General features: G+C 44.3%; 1 protein-coding gene across 2 annotated transcripts in view; it reads right to left on the reverse strand.

The window, feature by feature from the left end:
- The window catches only part of HLTF (helicase like transcription factor), a 75,769-nt gene that overhangs the window by 19,285 nt on the left and 37,991 nt on the right, over positions 1-18,493 (reverse strand). For both annotated transcript variants that reach the window (XM_083178030.1, XM_083178031.1), the window contains 5 exons: positions 18,326-18,414; positions 16,461-16,604; positions 14,739-14,871; positions 9,751-9,886; positions 7,668-7,847 (listed from right to left, as the gene is read on the reverse strand). In XM_083178030.1, coding sequence (XP_083034156.1) covers positions 7,668-7,847; positions 9,751-9,886; positions 14,739-14,871; positions 16,461-16,604; positions 18,326-18,414 — 682 coding nt within the window. The remainder of the gene's footprint in view (positions 1-7,667; positions 7,848-9,750; positions 9,887-14,738; positions 14,872-16,460; positions 16,605-18,325; positions 18,415-18,493) is intronic.

Raw genomic sequence — 18,493 nt, forward strand, 5'->3', positions numbered from 1 at the left:
TGTAGTAATAATATGTATGTTGCCTTTCTTTACTTCAATGAATGTATCAAAACATTTGCATATTAATACAGAGGAGTCAGAGTCGAGGGCAGCCGTACGAGGAGTTAGAGTCGGACCATTTATCAACCGACTCCACAGCCCTGATACTAGACACTGTGGCATTTCCCCTACATGAGAGGCACAATCTGTAGTAAAACAGACTTGGCAGTGGCACTCTCAAAATTAAGTTTATGAAGAAACACTTGCATATTATAGAGATAGAAGGGGCATTGTGCTGGCACAACTCTGGGCATTATATGCAAACAATACAATGGTTGGCATTATAGCTATGGTGTGCTACTCTGGGCATTATATGTAACTGTCCCAACTCTGGGCATTATGCGTAAGCGCCTTTACTGTGGGCATTATGCTTAATTGTCGCTACTCTGGGCATTACGTGTAAGTGCCACTGCTGTGTGTCCTTTATGTATGCAATGCTAGTCTGGTCATTATGCATAAGGGGCGTTACTCTGGGCATTATGCGTAAGCATCGCTATTGTTGGCATTATGCATATGCAACGCTGCTGTGGGTATTATTTGTAAGCAGCATTACTGTTTGCGTTATGTGTAAGTGGCATTACTGTGTGCATTTTGTGTATGGAGCACTACTCTAGGCATTATGTGTAAGCGCCATTATTGTGTGCATTATTTGTATCCTGCATTACTCTAGTCTAGGCATTATGTGTAAGAAACTGCACTGTAGGTATTATATGTAACCTGCATTATGTGTAAGTGGTATTATTGTGGGCATTATATGTAAGCAGCATTACTTTGGGCATTATGTGTAGATGGCAAAACTGAGGATATTAGGTGTAACTGCATTATTCTCTGCATTATGTGTAGACGGCATTACTGTGGGCATTAGGTGTAACCTACATTACTCTGGAAATTGTGTATAAGTGGCATCACTGTTGGCATTATGTGTAAGACTTAATCCTGTGGACATTATGTGTAAAAGGCACTACTGCTATTAGTATTTTATATAAGGGGCACTACTGTGTGGCATAATGTGTATAAAGGCCTGACATAACATAAATAATGAACTCTACTTTGTTTCGTAATGGGAATAAGGGAATCTGATGTGTGGTATAGTTTGAATCAGTTTCACTACATGCAGTGTAATGGCAATAGATTGTGCTGTGTGATGTACTCTGAGAACACATTCCTTGTGAGAACACCAGGGCTGTGGAGTCGGAGTCAATTTCGAGTACCTGGAGTCGGGGTCGGAGTCGGCAAACAATGCACCGACTCCAAAAAGCTACGGATTATACTTACGATAATTCCTTTTCTTCCGAGTACTTCATGGCAGCCGGACAATGGGTTCATCCCTCTCTCCCCTCTTAATTAGACAGGTAGTTTTTCCCTAGGACACGCCCCTTCTCCACCTGTACATTAGCCAGCACCTTCTCCCATGCCTTCAGTCTTTTGACATGTCTCCGCCACCGATCCTAGGGAAAAACACAAACATGGGGGGGGGGGTAATAATATAGGCTGCCATGAAGTACTCCGAAGAAAAGGAATTATCGTAAGTATAATCCGTAGCTTTCTTCTTCTTACTTCATGGCAGCCGGAAAATGGGATATACCAAAGCAGTAGGGTGGGCTACAATACCTTAGATCAAGGCCTGATGTAGAACTCTGCTCCCAAAAGATTCTTCAGATACATCCAATGCATAATGCTTCGCAAAGGTATGTATGGACGACCATGTTGCAGCCTGGCATATGTCTTTGACCGAGACGTTAGCCTCTCTTGCCCAGGAAGTTGCCATTGCTCTAGCCGAGTGTGCCTTTATACCTTCTGGAACTTGACGGCCAACTTTCCTGTACGTGAAACAAATTACTTCTTTGAGCCACCTGGAGATAGTTTGTTTTGAAGGAGCGAATCCTTTCTTCGCCCCTTGAGGGATCACAAACAATGACCTAGTCTTCCTGAAGCTTGCTGTTCGGTCCAAATAATTTTTTATTATTCTAACCATATCCAAAGTATGAAGATCTTCCTCTCTTCTACTGGTTGGGTTTGGAAAAAAACACGGCAAAACAATATCTTGACTCATATGAAACGAGGAAACCACCTTCGGCAAAAATGAAGGTTTGGGTCTCAGGACTACTTTGTCCGGGAATAACTTAAGATAGGGTTCGAAGCATAACAACGCATGCAGCTCCCCCACTCGTCTTGCTGACGTGATAGCCACCATGAACACCACTTTCCATGTGAGAAATTTTAGTTTAGACCTCTCACATGGCTCAAATGAAGTTGCCATGAGGCCATTTAATACTAGATTGAGATCCCACTGAGGGACTATCGGTCTAATTTTTGGTCAGATTCTCTTCATTGCTTGACAAAACCTCTTTATCAGCGCGTGGTCTGCCAACTTCCTATCCAACAGTGCGCTGAGCGCTGAAATTTGCACCTTCAGAGTCGCTATTGATAGCCCTTTGTTGAAACCTTCACAGAGGAATTGTAAAATATGTGACATTTTTGCCTTGGGAAATGGGAACCTATCTTTTGACCATCCAGCAAAGATTCTCCAGATTCTGTAATATATATGTCAGACGACACCTTTTTCCTTGCTTGCAAAAGTATGTCTATCACGACTGGTGGCAAACCCTTGTCTGCCAACTGCTTCCTTTCAAACTCCACGCCGCTAAACGTAACTTCTGTGGATCTTGACACATTACTGGTCCCTGCGTCAGAAGATCGTGCGACACTGGAAGAAACCATGGCTCTGCCACCGCCATGCTTTCCACCATCGGAAACCAGGACCTCCTGGGCCAGTATGGAAGAATGGCTATCGCCTGAACTCTCTCCGACCTGATCTTCTATAGAACTTTGTGGAGTGGGAAAGGTGGAAATATGTACACTAGAGTGAACTCCCACCTTTGAGACAGAGCGTCAACCCCTTCTGACCCTTGCGTCGGGAATCTGAAAAAGAACCAAGGAGTCTTTGCATTCTCTGGAGTCACCATGAGGTCTATTTGTGGTTGGCCGAATCTGCGAACTATCTGCTTGAAAACAGAGCCCTTTAGCTCCCATTCCCCTGGCAATACTTGATTTCGGCTTAGGAAGTCTGCCAGTTGATTTTCCTCTCCCGGCACATGTAGTGCCGAAATGGACAAGAGATGTTCTTCTGCCCAGACCATAACCGATCGAATTTCTTCCAACAGTGGGCGACTTCATGTCCCCCCTTGTTTGTTGATATATGCGACCGTGGCTATATTGTCTGAGAAGACTCGCAGATGGGACCCCTCTATCTCGGTGCTGAAAGCTCTTATGGCCATATACACTGCTCAAAGTTCTCTGTGATTTGACGACAGATCTGACTCTTGAATGGACCAAATACCTTGGGTAGTTTTGCCTAAACAATGCGCTCCCCACCCTGTGGCGCTTGCGTCCGTTGTCAGGACTACGTACTGCGGACTTGAAAGAGACATTGTTCTGGATGCCATATACCTGCTTTGCCACCAATGCAAAGATAAAACCACTGGACGGGGTAACGTGATGTAGCGGTCCAGAGGGACCTGACTCCTGGTATAGGGGAGAAGATGCCACTGTAGCGTTCTCATATGCCATCTGGCCCACGGAACTACCTCCACTGTAGACGCCATCATTCCTAGAAGACTTATCGCCAGTCTCAGAGGAACTTTCTGATTTCTTTGAATAGCAGTCACCAGACCTTGAATTTTGCTGCATCTCTGACTGGTCAGAGTGACCTCGAATTGTAATGTGTCTATGACGACGCCCAGAACCTGTACAAATAGGGACATGAAAATAAGCGTCCTTTAGGTCTATTGAGACCAGGTAGTCGTCCCTTCTTAGTCCCATTAATATAGACCTGGCTGTCTCCATATGGAACTTGCGTTTCCAGATTCTGGCGTTTAAATCTCTTAAATCTAAAATTGTTCTGAATCCTCCAGAACTTTTTTGACACTACAAATAGGCGAGAGTAAAACCCTAGGCCTTCCTCCGCCTCCGGAACAGTCTTTACCGCTCCTGACTCCACCAGATCCTTTATACTTGAGTCCAGAGCTTCTTGCTCCACACTTGAAACTGGAAGTTGTGAAACTAAAAATTTTTCCTGTCTGGGTTTTGAAAGGAATTCTAGGCGATACCCCGTGGACACTACTTCTAGTACCCAAGTGTCTTGAACCATTTGCTCCCACACGTGGGCAAACTGCAGCAGTCTTCCGGCAACCTGGATACTCTCCACGGGACACGGTTTGTCACTGTTTTTTATCGCCTCTTTTAACCGTCTGTCGGAAGAATGCCCTGGAGATCCCCGAGGTATATCTCTCCCGAAATGGCCTCCCAGGCCTGTAGGATCTGGCCTGCCTGAAACTCTGCCTGGGGAAATAGTTGGATCCCCTTCCCCTCTTATCTTGGGGAAGTCTGACTGACTTACCCCCTGACATCCTCTGTATCATCTGGTCTAGTTTACTGCCAAAGAGGAACTCACCCTCAAACGGCAGAGTAGCCAGCTTGTTTTTAGAGTGGGAGTCTGCCGCCCAGGACTTAAGCCACAGGGCCCTCCTCGCCACCACTCCAGACGTCAACGCTTTAGCTGAATAATCCAGCACGTCTAGCGATGCCTCACAGATGTAGTCGACGGCAAGCTGAATCTGGGCCAGACTACTACTAATTTGCTCTCTGGCGACACGCTCCTGTAGATCCTCCTGTAAGGAAGCACACCAGATTCTGAGAGCTCTGGCTGATGAGGCAATGGCCACCCCTGATTTAATGGAGGTCGAACTGGAGATATAAAGCCTCTTCAATGCACTCTCCATACGTTTGTCCATAGCGTCTTTAAGAGAGGCACCGTCCTCCTGGGGAATTGTTGTCCTAGTGGTGACCTCGGACACTGCTGCGTCTATTTTGGGAATATTGCACCACTTTAGGAACTCTGCATCCTCTATCGGGTACATTCTTTCTGTCCTTTTAACAGAACCAATACGTTTATCTGCATTGGCCCACTCCTTAGTGAGTATTTCTTTAACAACTTTGTGGATGGGAAAACACCTTCCCTTCCTGGATCTGTCCTCAAATAACGCATCATACTCAGTTTTGACTGGCTGCTTATAGTTCAATGTTTTATACAGCTCTTTAAGGACAACTTCCACAAGCTCCAAATTGAAAGAGCGCTCCTCTTCAAATAGCTCGCCAGACTCTGCACCAGAGGCTCCAGACCCCATATCATCATCAGTATCTGCAGCTGCAGGCACATCACATTCTTGGTCCAAACTGGTCTGAGACCTTGACCTTTTACCTTGGTATTCCTTTTTGGAAACAAAGTCCTCCTTCATCCAAGTCATTAACTCACTGATCTGGGATACAGTACCAATACTAGCATCAGCATCCTTTGAACAGCCCTGACACATGGATTTTTCACCAGTGAAAACTTTATCACATCCAATGCAGGTTTTACTAATATGCTTCTTCTTAGCCAACTTCTTAGTCACCACAGGCACACTAAAATTAAACAAACAGTAATCACTAACTATGCTACATAAAACCTAACATAAGATAACCAGTCCTCAGAGAGGACTTACCTGGGCAGCAATGCAGAAACCTTCTGAGAGGCTTCCTCTGCGTCCATGTCTTTAACACAAGGTGCTATAGCACAACCTTGAATCCAGCACACTTAGGAAGCGCCTTTTACACCGACCAGGCGCATTATAAAGGCTACTTCCGCCCCTGAGCATTCTGGGCCGAAGCCAGGCAACGTGCGCGTCATTCTCCGACGCTGGAACGCACGCCAGCCTGACTTCCGGCCCCGGTGAGCCGCACATGCCGGCGCAGTGAATTGCGCGTCATCAGGGGACGCGCCGACCGCTGGCCAGCCCTGGTCAGAGCTAGTGCGCCCTGCAGTGGAACGCACGCTGCTCACCCGCACAGACTTCCGCCGGAAGCACAGTGCGATACACACACGCCGGGAACCCACGCCAGGCGTGCAGCCGAGAACCGGCCGAGGCACCCGCCGCTCACCAGGGACATCGTGTCTGGGGGTCCACACCACCGGCCAGGACCTCTTAGGGAACCGGCACCGCCATCCCTATGCTGCCCAGGACTGGCAGCATAACGCCTACCAGTGAGTAAAACAAAAAACCTACACTACCCTGTCTAGCTACTTAGGAGACAGGAAAAAGACTGAAGGCATGGGGGAAGGTGCTGGCTAATGTACAGGTGGAGAAGGGGCGTGTCCTAGGGAAAAACTACCTGTCTAATTAAGAGGGGAGAGAGGGATGAACCCATTGTCCGGCTGCCATGAAGTAAGAAGAAGAAATTATAATTAATGACTTCTCTACTGTAAGAATAAAGACCAATGCATGCAGTGCCTCACGTAACCGCAAAACGAACACGTTAAGTGACCGTGAAAAAGCATGCTTTTCATGTGCTTCACTATATGGCACGCAACGCACAATTCCGAGCACCAATACTTATAAATGTATTCTCCCTTGTAGTTTACAACTTATTTCCAACGTTCAATAAGGTTTTCAATACCTCGTTGGTAGAAATCACCTGGTGTAGACTCGAAAAATTAATTCAACCAAGCTCTCCCACCATACGCACAACATCTTTTTACGCGGATGAAGATCTTGTTTCATGCGCGGGGTCGTTTGTTTACCTTGGCTAAGCCATTCCTTACGCTGGTTCATATTGATGTACAGGCACCATTTTTCGTCGCCAGTAACGATTCGGTAAAGAAATCGTTCCTTGTGTCCATGAATTGAATAGTGACGAGCAAGCAAACCAGCGGAGATTGTGGCTCGTTGATTTTTGTTGTCGTCACAAAGCATGCGGAACTCATGCTCCACACTTCTGAAACTTTTCTATTGTTCTTGTTCCCAAAACGACCAAATAATGTGTTTTTTTATCTTTAAACTGGTAAAGTTCCTGTTCCTGATGTTTATGCCTACTGCTACTATCCAGCCATTTAATTAATTAATAAAAAAAATTAATAAAACTTTGTTTTCATTGTGTTTGTTCTTTGCTTAAAACTGTTCAATACAGTAGACTGTTGGCTTCCCAGCCTCTAGTTTCTGTAGTAATAATATGTATGTTGCCTTTCTTTCCTTCAAGGAATGTATCAAATACATTTGCATATTAATACAGAGGAGTCAGAGTCGGAGTCGAGGAGTCGGCATCAGAAGTACGAGGAGTCGGGGTCGGAACATTTATCTACCGACTCCACAGCCCTGGAGAACACAACTACTTTTTTTGTGGTGCGTGCCTCTAGCGTGCGCTCTTTTATAATACATGGGAGGGCGCAAATTTAGAGTTTGCAGGTAGGCGCCAAACACCCTAGCACCGGCCCTGTCAGGTGTCATAAAATATTGACTCCTATATGGCAGACGCTCCTGTATCCACTCTTTGGGTGGATTCTTCTATTATAAAATGTCGCAAGCAAAAGCCTAAAAAAAAAAAAAACAACAACAAAAACACACACCACCACCAGCAGCTATAGATTCTCCTGTACCTGCTGTCACGTAAAACACATATATGAAAGGTACAAGTTCCCTATGGAAAACTTTTCTCTGTAAATTCTACAGCAGTAGAGTAGGTTTAGTTTTCCAAATACCAACGTATGCAGTTACCAAAGACATTCAATGCTGTAGTTTAAGGCTTTACTGTACCTGCCAATAATTGCTTTCCCTTCATTCTGCATAGATTCATAGATCTGTCTCTCTTCTGTAGAAAGCTTTATGTGTTGGACATAGACTTTACGCTCTGGTAACTGCAGCACAGGTTTCCCTTTCACTCTGGATGTTTTTGTCCTCCTCAGAGTGACATTTTTAATAAGTGCTTGTAATCGGCTAGAAAGATAGATATGCAGCATAGTTACCATCAATACTGAGGCAGATGCAAATATAAATAAAGCATCATTTTAAAATAGCTATTTTCTAGACCACCCCCTTAAACACATGATTAATGTTGAACATTGAATGTTAAAAGATTTTAACTAGAAAAAAAATATTTCTTCTTAAAATCCTATTAAGTTCCAGAATTGTGATTATTAAATGTGCAACATTCATTAGATTTAGAGGACTTTTAATACTAGAGGAAGCTTGCCTACATGCGTTTGGACAGTTTGTTTTAAAGTTCTAGAGCAACAATCAGATATAATTAATGAGAAGGAAAGTGTGTGCTGATCTAAACTGGCAAAGTATGAGGGAGAGCGGTCCTCAAGACATGCCAACAGTCCAGGATTTAAGGATATCCATGCTAATGGTGCCCATACACGGTGCAATGGTCATATGCATTTTGAACTTTTTAGTTCTAAACACATCACTTGCAGTTCGCATCACACCGTGTTTCTTTTAACTATATCACAAAATACAAAAAGTATGTGCAGGCAGTACTTTTTGTACTGAATCTCATCACATCTAGTGCAATGCATATATATTAGCATATATCATACGATTTGAACTAGATGCAATGTGATCTAGTACAAAACTCACACATCGTACCATGTGCGGGCACCTTAAGGCACAGGAGACTTAATTAGTACCTCAGTCAGTTTGATTATACAATCTGTGCACAACCAAGGATATCTCTACAGAGTTCTCCCTAGAACATGTTTCCAGCAGGGTGGCATTAAGAAGTAGCCACCCGGCTACTGCACTGTCAGTGGGAAGTGTTTAGCATCTTCTATTGTAACTCATTGCAAAAAAAAATCTCAGCCCACACCAAACACACACTAAAAACACAGTGCTAGCCGTAGGTGCACAACAAAAATTTACACTGTAATGCCTACTACACTTTACACACCCATTACACAATATGCCACACAGTAATGCCCGCTACACATTATTCCATGCCATAATACTGGTTATATATTATACCACATGCCATGATGCTCATTACATATACCACACATCATAATGCCTGTTACACGTAATGCCACATAAGTACAGCTTACCTACATGCTCGTCACTACAGGTTGCATGCTTGACGCCAGGGGTTACACACTTTTTGCCAGCGGTACATGCTCATTGCCGGGGGTGTGTGTGTGTGATGGTGTTACCTCTCCCCATCACCACGCCGGAGTGAGGACCCCCCCTGTATGCAGCGCTACATACAGGGAACCCTCTGGCGGAGATTGCCAGCTCCCTCCACTGGGGATAGCTGGCAGGACCCAGGGACACACTGCACACACTAAAGGCACTGTTCTCTCTCACTGCCACAGTACAGGATCACCTCCTCACTGGGCACACTGACTGCTACTCTCAGAAGGCGCTCTGGTTACAACTGACACAGTGCGCGGGGACAGGGGAGCGCCCGCTGCTGGGGACGAGGAGCGCAGATGGACTCAGGGGAATGACTGATGGCCTGGTGCACCTTGCAGGACGGAGTGCCCGAAAAAACAGCGCTGGGGAGAACACTACTCCAAAACTTGGACTGTTGGGGGTACCTTGAGGACCATGTTAGGGAGTCACTGAGTGAGAGGTTTGTTTTGCAGAAACAGTTTGTGGATCCTGATAGAGGTCACAGATCACAGCAGCTGTCACCTAGATCAGATCCAATTAGGACATTTCCTAAAGATGCTGAAACTAACTACAACTGTCGGCTAAATGGTACAGAGGTAATGCGCTCATTAAGTTAACAAGAATTTTATTTATACCGCTATGGTAGAAAGTTACAGTATAAACATGAATTAACATAAAAGATAGCGGGGATTAGCGAGGCTTTGTACAAACATACTGTAAGCTTTCTTACCGCAGTCCTCCCTGATCACCCATGGTGACTGGTCTCTGAATCGTACGGTTCCACCACTCCCTGTCTGTGAACGGTTTCAGTTTCAGGAAAGACAGAATGGACCACAGATCCTTAAGGGAGTTCTGAATAGGGGTACCTGTATTATCAAGCGAGAGATCAGTAAGTGGATGCAAATCAAAAGTAATGACAAATTTACACACAGAATCCAGCTGCTTTCTAACATAAACCCTGTTACAAGCAGGACATGCCTTTGGTTTCATAAATACGAATGTATAGTTTACCAAATGAAAGAAGCACCTTTTGCAATCCCCAGATACACTTGATATATTTTATATATTCAATAGATGAGCCCTACTCATCAAGTCACTTGCAGAAGTGCCCTTAAGAGGTGCCAGTAACATATCAAGGTTGCATATAGGGTGACTTGACCAATGAATGAAAGGTTAAGTGAAATGTTTCGTTTGCTGCAGACACAACACAGAAACTGTTTTGAGACATGAACCATTACTGTTGTAAAAATAAATGTTTTGGTTTAAAGACTGAAGTAACAGTTAGAATTTTATAGCCACAAACCAGAGGAGATGCAGACATTACCAGTCACTGAATGCCCAGTGACAGCAAATAAAACACACAAGTCCAGTGAATGAGCAATGGCATTATTCAGAGGTGGTGAATGCCCACCTTGTTACCACCGCGTCTTTATAAGCGTCGGAATTGAGAAACTATGCTAATGCCTCAACTGCTGTAATTCATACTGGCCGCGTCTCTAATATGCCGCGGTACATGTTTCCTATCTGGGCGCCCAGGTTTTCAACGTACGGCACCGTAATGAAATCGTATCGCATCGGATTCGGTACACGATGATGTACGATGGCATACGATGCTATCCGATCCGATTTCATTTTAAATCGGATCGCATCGCATGTGGTGACGCGATCAACCCCGATTTTTACATTGGAATCAATGTTAAATGGTCCCTGAGACCCGATTTTACATTGATTTCAATGTAATAACCCCGCAAACCCACGATTTGTATAGGAAACCCCCCCCCCCCCTGATGGTTTAAATTGCGCCTCTATTGTTAACGCCACCCCAGTATTGACGTCAACCCGAAGCGTGGCGGTACGCGTCCTCCAACTTTTTCATACCCCCACTATCCACGTCGGCGTGGAGTTGAGAATAGAATAGTGTGGCGAGCGCAGCGAGCCACCGAGCCCCACGAGGGGACACAGATACCTGTGAAGTATCCGCGTCCGCTCGCCACGCTTCGGGCTTGGTGGCTCGCTGCGCTCGCCACACTATTCTATTCTCAACTCCACGCCGACGTGGATAGTGGGGGTATGAAAAAGTTGGAGGACGCGTACCGCCGCCGCTCGCCACACTTCGGGTTGACGTCAATACTGGGGTGGCGTTAACAATGGAGGCGCCAAAACGTATTTTAATGCATTAAGCCTGACAATGTTCATCCCGTGGCCGATTCACCCAAGTATGGTCAAGTAAAGCCGGTAGCAACAGGACAGATGCATGGGGTGCCGGGCGGCTCCCCGACAGTCGGGATTCCAACAGTCATTACTCCGACGTCGGAATCCCGACTGCTCCCTCGTGGGGGTCCACTGCCCCCATAGAGGGAGAATAAAATAGGTGGCGAGCGCAGCGACCCCGCAAGGGGCTTCATTGCGCTCCCCCCGCTGTGAAATCGGGATTCCGACGCCTGAGTAATGACTCCCGACTGTCGGTGTATTATAGGTTTCTGGAGTGTTAGGATTATAATATGGGCATAGAGGATATTTTTTCCATAGAAAACAATGGTCCTGATTCAGGTTTCCAGGAAAAGCAAAAAAACAAGCAACTGGTCACAATAATGCAGGTGGGTCAGATGGAACATTATTATTATTATTATAATTTTATTTATAAGGCGCCACAAGTGTTTTGCAGCGCCGTGCAAAGGAACAGTACAGGGAGACAATACTTGGCATAACATTGAATAAATAACAAAAATACAGTACAAATAAAGAGCGCCACAGTTCAATACACATTACAGCTTAAACATGTGCAGAGAGATTTAGATCTGGGTGCGGTGTGTTCAAACTGAAAGCAGTATGTGTGGGCTACATGCATATGCAGACAGTGTTTGTCCTGCCTGGAAACCATAGAAATGTATTTGCTCCCTTTGCTTAGCAACATAGGCTGTTCCATGCACAAAAGTTATTTATTTTTATTTTTTGAAGGACTGACTTCCGAACCAGAATCAGGCCCAGTGCTTTCTGCAAGCACTATGTTCCAGCTTAAATATACTTACACTATTGTTTGCATATTTTACGTAATAGGACCATTCATTATTAGGCGCCCATTGGGACCACCTTGTATTCAGCAACCTCTGAAAAATAAAATTTTAAAACTTTGTCTTTGGCAACCAAACACCATCTTATTCCTGGAGCCCGGTATTTCCTATGAGACCTCAGGCACCAGCACATAGGTGTACTACTTCTGTAGCATTGTTAGTGTTCGGGGATGGCTGCTTTTTGGCACAGGGATGGCAATCCATGCACTGGAGCAATACGTCATTACCAGAGCAACTAAGTATCCACCACTGCAATGAACTGCAAGTTGGATCCTTAATCATTAGGTCCCTCATTGATGACTAGGCCCCAAAAGGAGTAAAATTAGCTGCTGCGGCTTGGACCCAGATAATACATGACCTTGGTGTCCATATTAGGAAATCCCAAAGTCTTAAATCCTCAGTTTTAAATGACCATAAATATATTTGGTACTTGTTTCCTAGCACGGCGCCCATCGCATACCATGGCATACCGTATACGATGTTCGGGTAAATGACCCGGAATGTAGAATTAAATATCGCATGACATGCGATGCGATTTTTAATTGTACAAGCAACCTGATGGGTGCTTACAATGTTAAATGCACCCCCATTGTCAACGCCACCCCCACTATCAACGCCAACCCGAAACGTGGTGAGTGCAGCGAGCTCGCGAGGGGCGGCGGTACGCGTCCTCCGACCTTTTCATACCCCCACTATTCACATCAGTGTGGAGTTGATTTTAGATAGTGTGGCGAGCCCAAAGCGTGGCGAGCGGAGCGATCCCCACGAGGGGACGTGGAATACATGTTAAGTAATCCGTGTCCGCTCGCCACGCTTCGGGCTCGACGTGGATAGTGGTATGAAAAAAGTCGGAGGATGCGTACCGCCGCCCCTCGGGGGCTCGCTACGCTTCGGGTTGCCATTGATAGTGGGGGTGGCGTTGACAATGGGGGTGCAATTAACATTGTAAGCACCCATCAGGGTGCTTGTACAAATAAAAATTGCATCACATGCCGCTATATTGCATGCGATGCGCTTCGATGGAAATCGGGGGCGCCGTGCTATGAAACAAGTACCATATATTTGTACAACATAAATCTGGATGCACTGTGCCACTAACTTTAATCAACTGCGAGTGAGCAAGGCAAATAAGGAGGGAAGGCTTTAGGCCAGGCATGGCCAAACTATGGCCCTCCAGCTGTTGTGAAACTACAAGTCCCATCATGCCTTGCCACAGTTTTGCTATTAGGGAATGCTAAAACGATGGCAAGGCTGGGATGTGTACTTTCACAACAGCTGGGGGGCACAGTTTGTCCATGCCTGCTTTAGGGAAACAAAGTAAGCCCATCACAATGTGAAGTCTAGCATCAATATTGTCCTCTGACAATTATAGTGACCTGAAGCTATGGAACTGTACTCAAAAGGTGGACCACTTCTAATCAAACTGCCCTTGGCAATAGCAAGCCTTGTGTGGGTATCCAGCCATCTCGCAGCTTCATCAGGGCAGGCAAAACTTATCAAGTTGGGCACAACATGGTGTAGGAAAGTCTTTTTTGTTTTTTGAATGATATACAATAGGACAATGAAAAATTTTGAAAATGCCTAATACAGTATGAAGTCTATAGAAAGCATGAACATATAAAAATGATTTGGTACTTCTGTAGTATCTGGACGCCCGATTATCACATCGCATCCGACCAAAATCGCATGCGATGCGATGGACCCGATTTTCCATAGGATTCTATGGGAAAAAGGGTCCTTTTCATTTCCCCACTATCCAACTACGCATGGAGCGTAGCGAGCCACCGAGCGCACGCGGATTCGTTAAAAAGTATTCCGCTGCGCTCGCCAAGCTTCGGGCTCGGTGGCTCGCTACGCTCGCCACAGGTTTATATCCAACTCCATGCATAGTTGGATAGTGGGGAAATGAAAAGGACCCTTTTTCCCATAGAATCCTATGTTAAAATGGACTCAGTCCATTTTAACATTGAACCCTATGGAAAAATCGGGTCCATCGCATCGCATGTGATGCGATGGACCCGATTTTTTAATCGGGCGTCCAGATACTACATAAGTACCAATGATTTAAATCCTAGACTATGCCAAATCCCCTTTCAGAAAGAATGCTTACTTCTAAATTAAGGGGGTGATTCTGGTTAGTTTGAAAAAGAAAACGCCTTCTTTATTGGACAAAACCATGTGCAGTGCAGGTGGGGCAGATGTAACATGTGCAGAGAGAGTTAGATTTGGGGGGAGATATTTTGTTTCTGTGGAGAGTAAATACTGGCTGCTTTATTTTTACACTGCAATTTAGATTTCAGTTTGACTACACCCCACCCAAATGTAATTGTCTCTGCACAGGTTACATCTGCCCCACCTGCAGTGCAAATGGTTTTGTCCATTATAAAAGTTATTTTGCAAACCAACCAGGATCCTCCCCTAAAGATACACAACACGTATAAAACAACTGGACTTGTGACTAGACCCCAGACAGAGATAACACAATACACTGGTCTGTTAGAATAATCTAATGTAGATATTTTGCTGTGATCACTCTTCGCAAGTTACTTGTTTGATCATTCTACTTTTCTAGTTCTTCTATATGGTTCCTTTGCTAGTTATCCCTTCTCAGCACTCTTCCCTGGATGACCCAATATATAACTTTTACCTGTCAGCACCCATCTTCTCTCTGCATCAAGGCTGTGAACAGCTTTCGTCTGCTGTGCATTCGGATTTCGGATGGTATGCCCTTCGTCCAACACCACTCGAAGCCATTTTACTCTGTGCAGCGGACTGTCACACTGAAAAAACAAGCAAATACCTGTTAAGCAGCAATGTATGGTTTCACATCTTCAGAGGATTCATCATACATCTGCAGTCGCGCCAAGCCAACCCTATGGGTGTGTCAGATCCTGTGAGAACCTGCTAGTGTTGGGATAGTAGTGATCGGTGATCAGTCGGGGGATCGGGGATATTAAGCACGTTAAAAAGTCTTGAGTTGACAATTTCCGCAAATAAAATAGAGCAGGGTGACCAAAGCGGTCCTCGAGATCTACCAACAGTTCATGTTTTCCAGGCCACCTGTGGATCTGTACAGTGTCGGATAGGAATAAATGAAGCACGTTTCAAAATATGGCAGTTAGTAATAATTTCACCTGTGCGCCAGTTAGGTGATCTGGTAAATGTGAACTGTTGTAAGAGATCGAGGACCAGTTTGGCCAACCCAGCATTAGAGGTTTGGTGCCAACACCCACTCAGCAGTGTCCCAGTAGGATTCTCTGGCTCATGGTGAAAAGTCTTTGTATAGGAAGTGGTGCAGACAAAAGCGCTCATTTTACAGCACTAAGGCCATTATTCTAGTTCACTCTGACAAAATCCTTCTTGGATGGACAAAAGCATGTGCACTGCAGGAGGGCAGATGTAAAATGTGCAGAGAGAATTAGATTTAGGCGAGTTATTTTGTTTCTGTACAGGGTAAATACTGGCTGCTTTATTTTTACACTGCAATATAGATCTCACTTTGAAGTAAAACCCCACCCAAATCTAATTCTCTCTGCACATCTGTAACATCTACCCCACCTGCAGTGCACATGGTTTTGTCCATCTAAGAAGGATTTTGTCAGGGCAGAGTGAACTAGGCCCTAAAAAAGAGGACTTTCTGCCATTGTAAGCATTCTCGTGACACTCATACAGCGAATTAAATTTTTATTGTGGCAAACATTAAAAGAACAACATCCAACCGGTCCTCGTGTCCCTAAGGGGTTTAGACCAGAAATGAACCTCTGATGTACTAAGCTGCTTGGTTTTGATCTATGAGAAATGTAGAATTTAGGCGATTTGGCTTTTCTTATTATTAGAATGTATTTTTATTTAATTATATTAGCGAAGAATACCTTTTGCTTTCCAAAAATAAATAAAATGACTGGACTGTTATACAGCAATGAAATTAAAATTAATTATTCATTATTCATATACTAAAGCTTGTGCACAGGAACAAAGCCCCTTTTATAATGATATAATACCTGCTTTATGATTCCTCTATTGTACACGTGGAAATTTATTTATTTACAGTTTCTTATATAGCGCAGCATATTCCGTTGCGCTTTACAAAGGGGACAGTGATACAACAAACAGGGTATTTACAGACAGTCAAAATGTAGGAGGTGACATGTAATTGGTTATTATGGGTTCTGGTGCACCACACCTCGACAATTTTTTTCCTGTCCTGCTTCAATATTCCAATTATTATGGTTTAATCACTTATTGCATTTACTTTTGTATATATTGGTTCCTTCAATGTTAGTTCTATTAATGTTCAAATACTGATACAGTTGTATTCTGAGAAGTGTAATATATTGAACAGCTCTGCCGCAGAGGTCAGTATACTTACCCCGTAATCATGAGTTACTACATTGTAAGTGGTCAGCACAACGTCCTGCTGAGACAGAACATCTGGGTCTTTGCTGCGTTCAGGCCCATAATACACATAGATATTCAAATCCACATCTGCTTTAACGTGCTGCTCAAACTGGTCCTGCAAAGAACACAATCAGTGAAACCCCAAATTCTTTGTCCTATAAATTTGAAATAAAAAAAACAAAGACAAAAAACACAGTATTATTAGAATCATTTATGAATAGAAGGCCTGATTCAGACGAATGCAGCCGCTGTTTGAAAATAGGCTAAGGCTTGTGGGGGCCGCTGCTGCGTCCACATTCAGGAACATTGGTCATCTGAGTAATACATCAGGTTACACGGGATGGGCGGGGTATTCATGCTGCAGAGTCCAGGAAATCTGTGTCAGGAGAAACAGACACTGGCTCCGGAGGTGACATGGCCCCCCATACATGCTTTCAAACATCTGCGGCTTAAGCGTCCGATGGCGCAGGACCCATTCTGCACATGTGATAATTTCAATAGAGCAGGAAGGGAAGGAGTCATTAGGAGGCTATCATCAACACCATGACCCCAATAAACACAAGGAGCAGCCGGCAAACAAAGTCAGACATGAAACACTGTATCATTACTGACAGATAAGGTATGTCAATTTATACTTCTCTATTTCCACAAAGTCCTCTAGCTTTAGGACCTGAACTGACTGATCTTATGGATTGCATACAAACCTGCTCCATAGGGAGGAAAGTGTCAGAGGCTTCACATTGAGAAAACTAGAAGGTGTGGGAAGAGTAATGCTTTTCTATTGCCTTGGAAAAACCAGACATGAATTGTATACAAAAATCTATAACAGCCTTAAATCTGCAGGACCGCTGTACTGGTCTCTGGGTTTTTTTTTTTCTAAACCATGAAGCTTGATGAGAGATGAGTACAGGCCCAATTAGAATTCAGTATAGACTATCCTTTCCCAGTGAATCTTTGGGGTGAACAAAGGTAACAACTTGTTCCCAAATACACCTGCTGCAGATTTGTCCTGGCTTTGGATCCATTGTATTAGAAATCAGACATACTGTGTCCCAGAAATAGAGAAACTCTGTAGTACACTAAGAAGCTGCCACACAGCAGCCATGGAGAGGAAGCGGGCAGCAAATTGCCAGTATTTCAGGACTAATGATCCCAATCACTTCACCTTCCTAGTAAAAAGGAGAAACGGTGGTCGCTTCAGTTGCCAGTCTTTCTGCAACAATAGCAAGCTGTTGAAATCAGTATGGACCAATACAACCACTGATCAAGCTGCTCCTATATCCGAAGATCCACAATAGAAGCACTGCACTGGGAAACAGAGGCATGCAGCTGACACAATGCCCCCCTTCACCATTAGCAGTGATGAAGACAGTAAAACATAGATCACATCCAAGCTGGAGTATTGGCGAGAGGATCCCCTATGTTTTAGTAGTCAGGTGAGGCACAACTGCCTGTACTGACGTTTGATTCTTGCATATTTAAGTCACATAGAAAGGAGCACAGACTTCGCCTTCTAAAAAGTGCACAAAGAAAACTTAGAGGGTGATGGGAACTGATGGACCTTACACTGGTGGGGAGATTCTCCAGTCCGTTAATGTTCGGCTTTATGGGGAAAGGCTAACTTCTTATATACAAGGAAACTAAAATAGCCTCCAAACAAAGTTATCATTACATATTTATGTGTAGTCTATTCAGATCTCTTTAATGTGCATTGATCTCAGATTGCTAAAAGTGTAGTAAGAGCTCATTCATTCCTAAAGCGCAATGGCTATACAAATGTTTTTTAAAGTTGTTGCTCAGCAGAAAAATAAAATAATCAGCAAGAATCCGACATACAATCCAGTTGCTCAGGACGGACAGAGGACATATGATCAGAGTTGTTCTTGGACGATTGCCTGGATCACAATCTGGAACAGCAGCTTTACCTGGAAAACAAACAGAAGCCGAGTAACCTTTAAATATATTTTACATCCAAAAGAATCTGGATATCAGAGAGAAGGCAAT

The sequence above is a fragment of the Crinia signifera genome, chromosome 3 (assembly GCF_055691185.1).
Source record: "Crinia signifera chromosome 3, ASM5569118v1, whole genome shotgun sequence".
Lineage (NCBI taxonomy): Eukaryota > Metazoa > Chordata > Amphibia > Anura > Myobatrachidae > Crinia > Crinia signifera.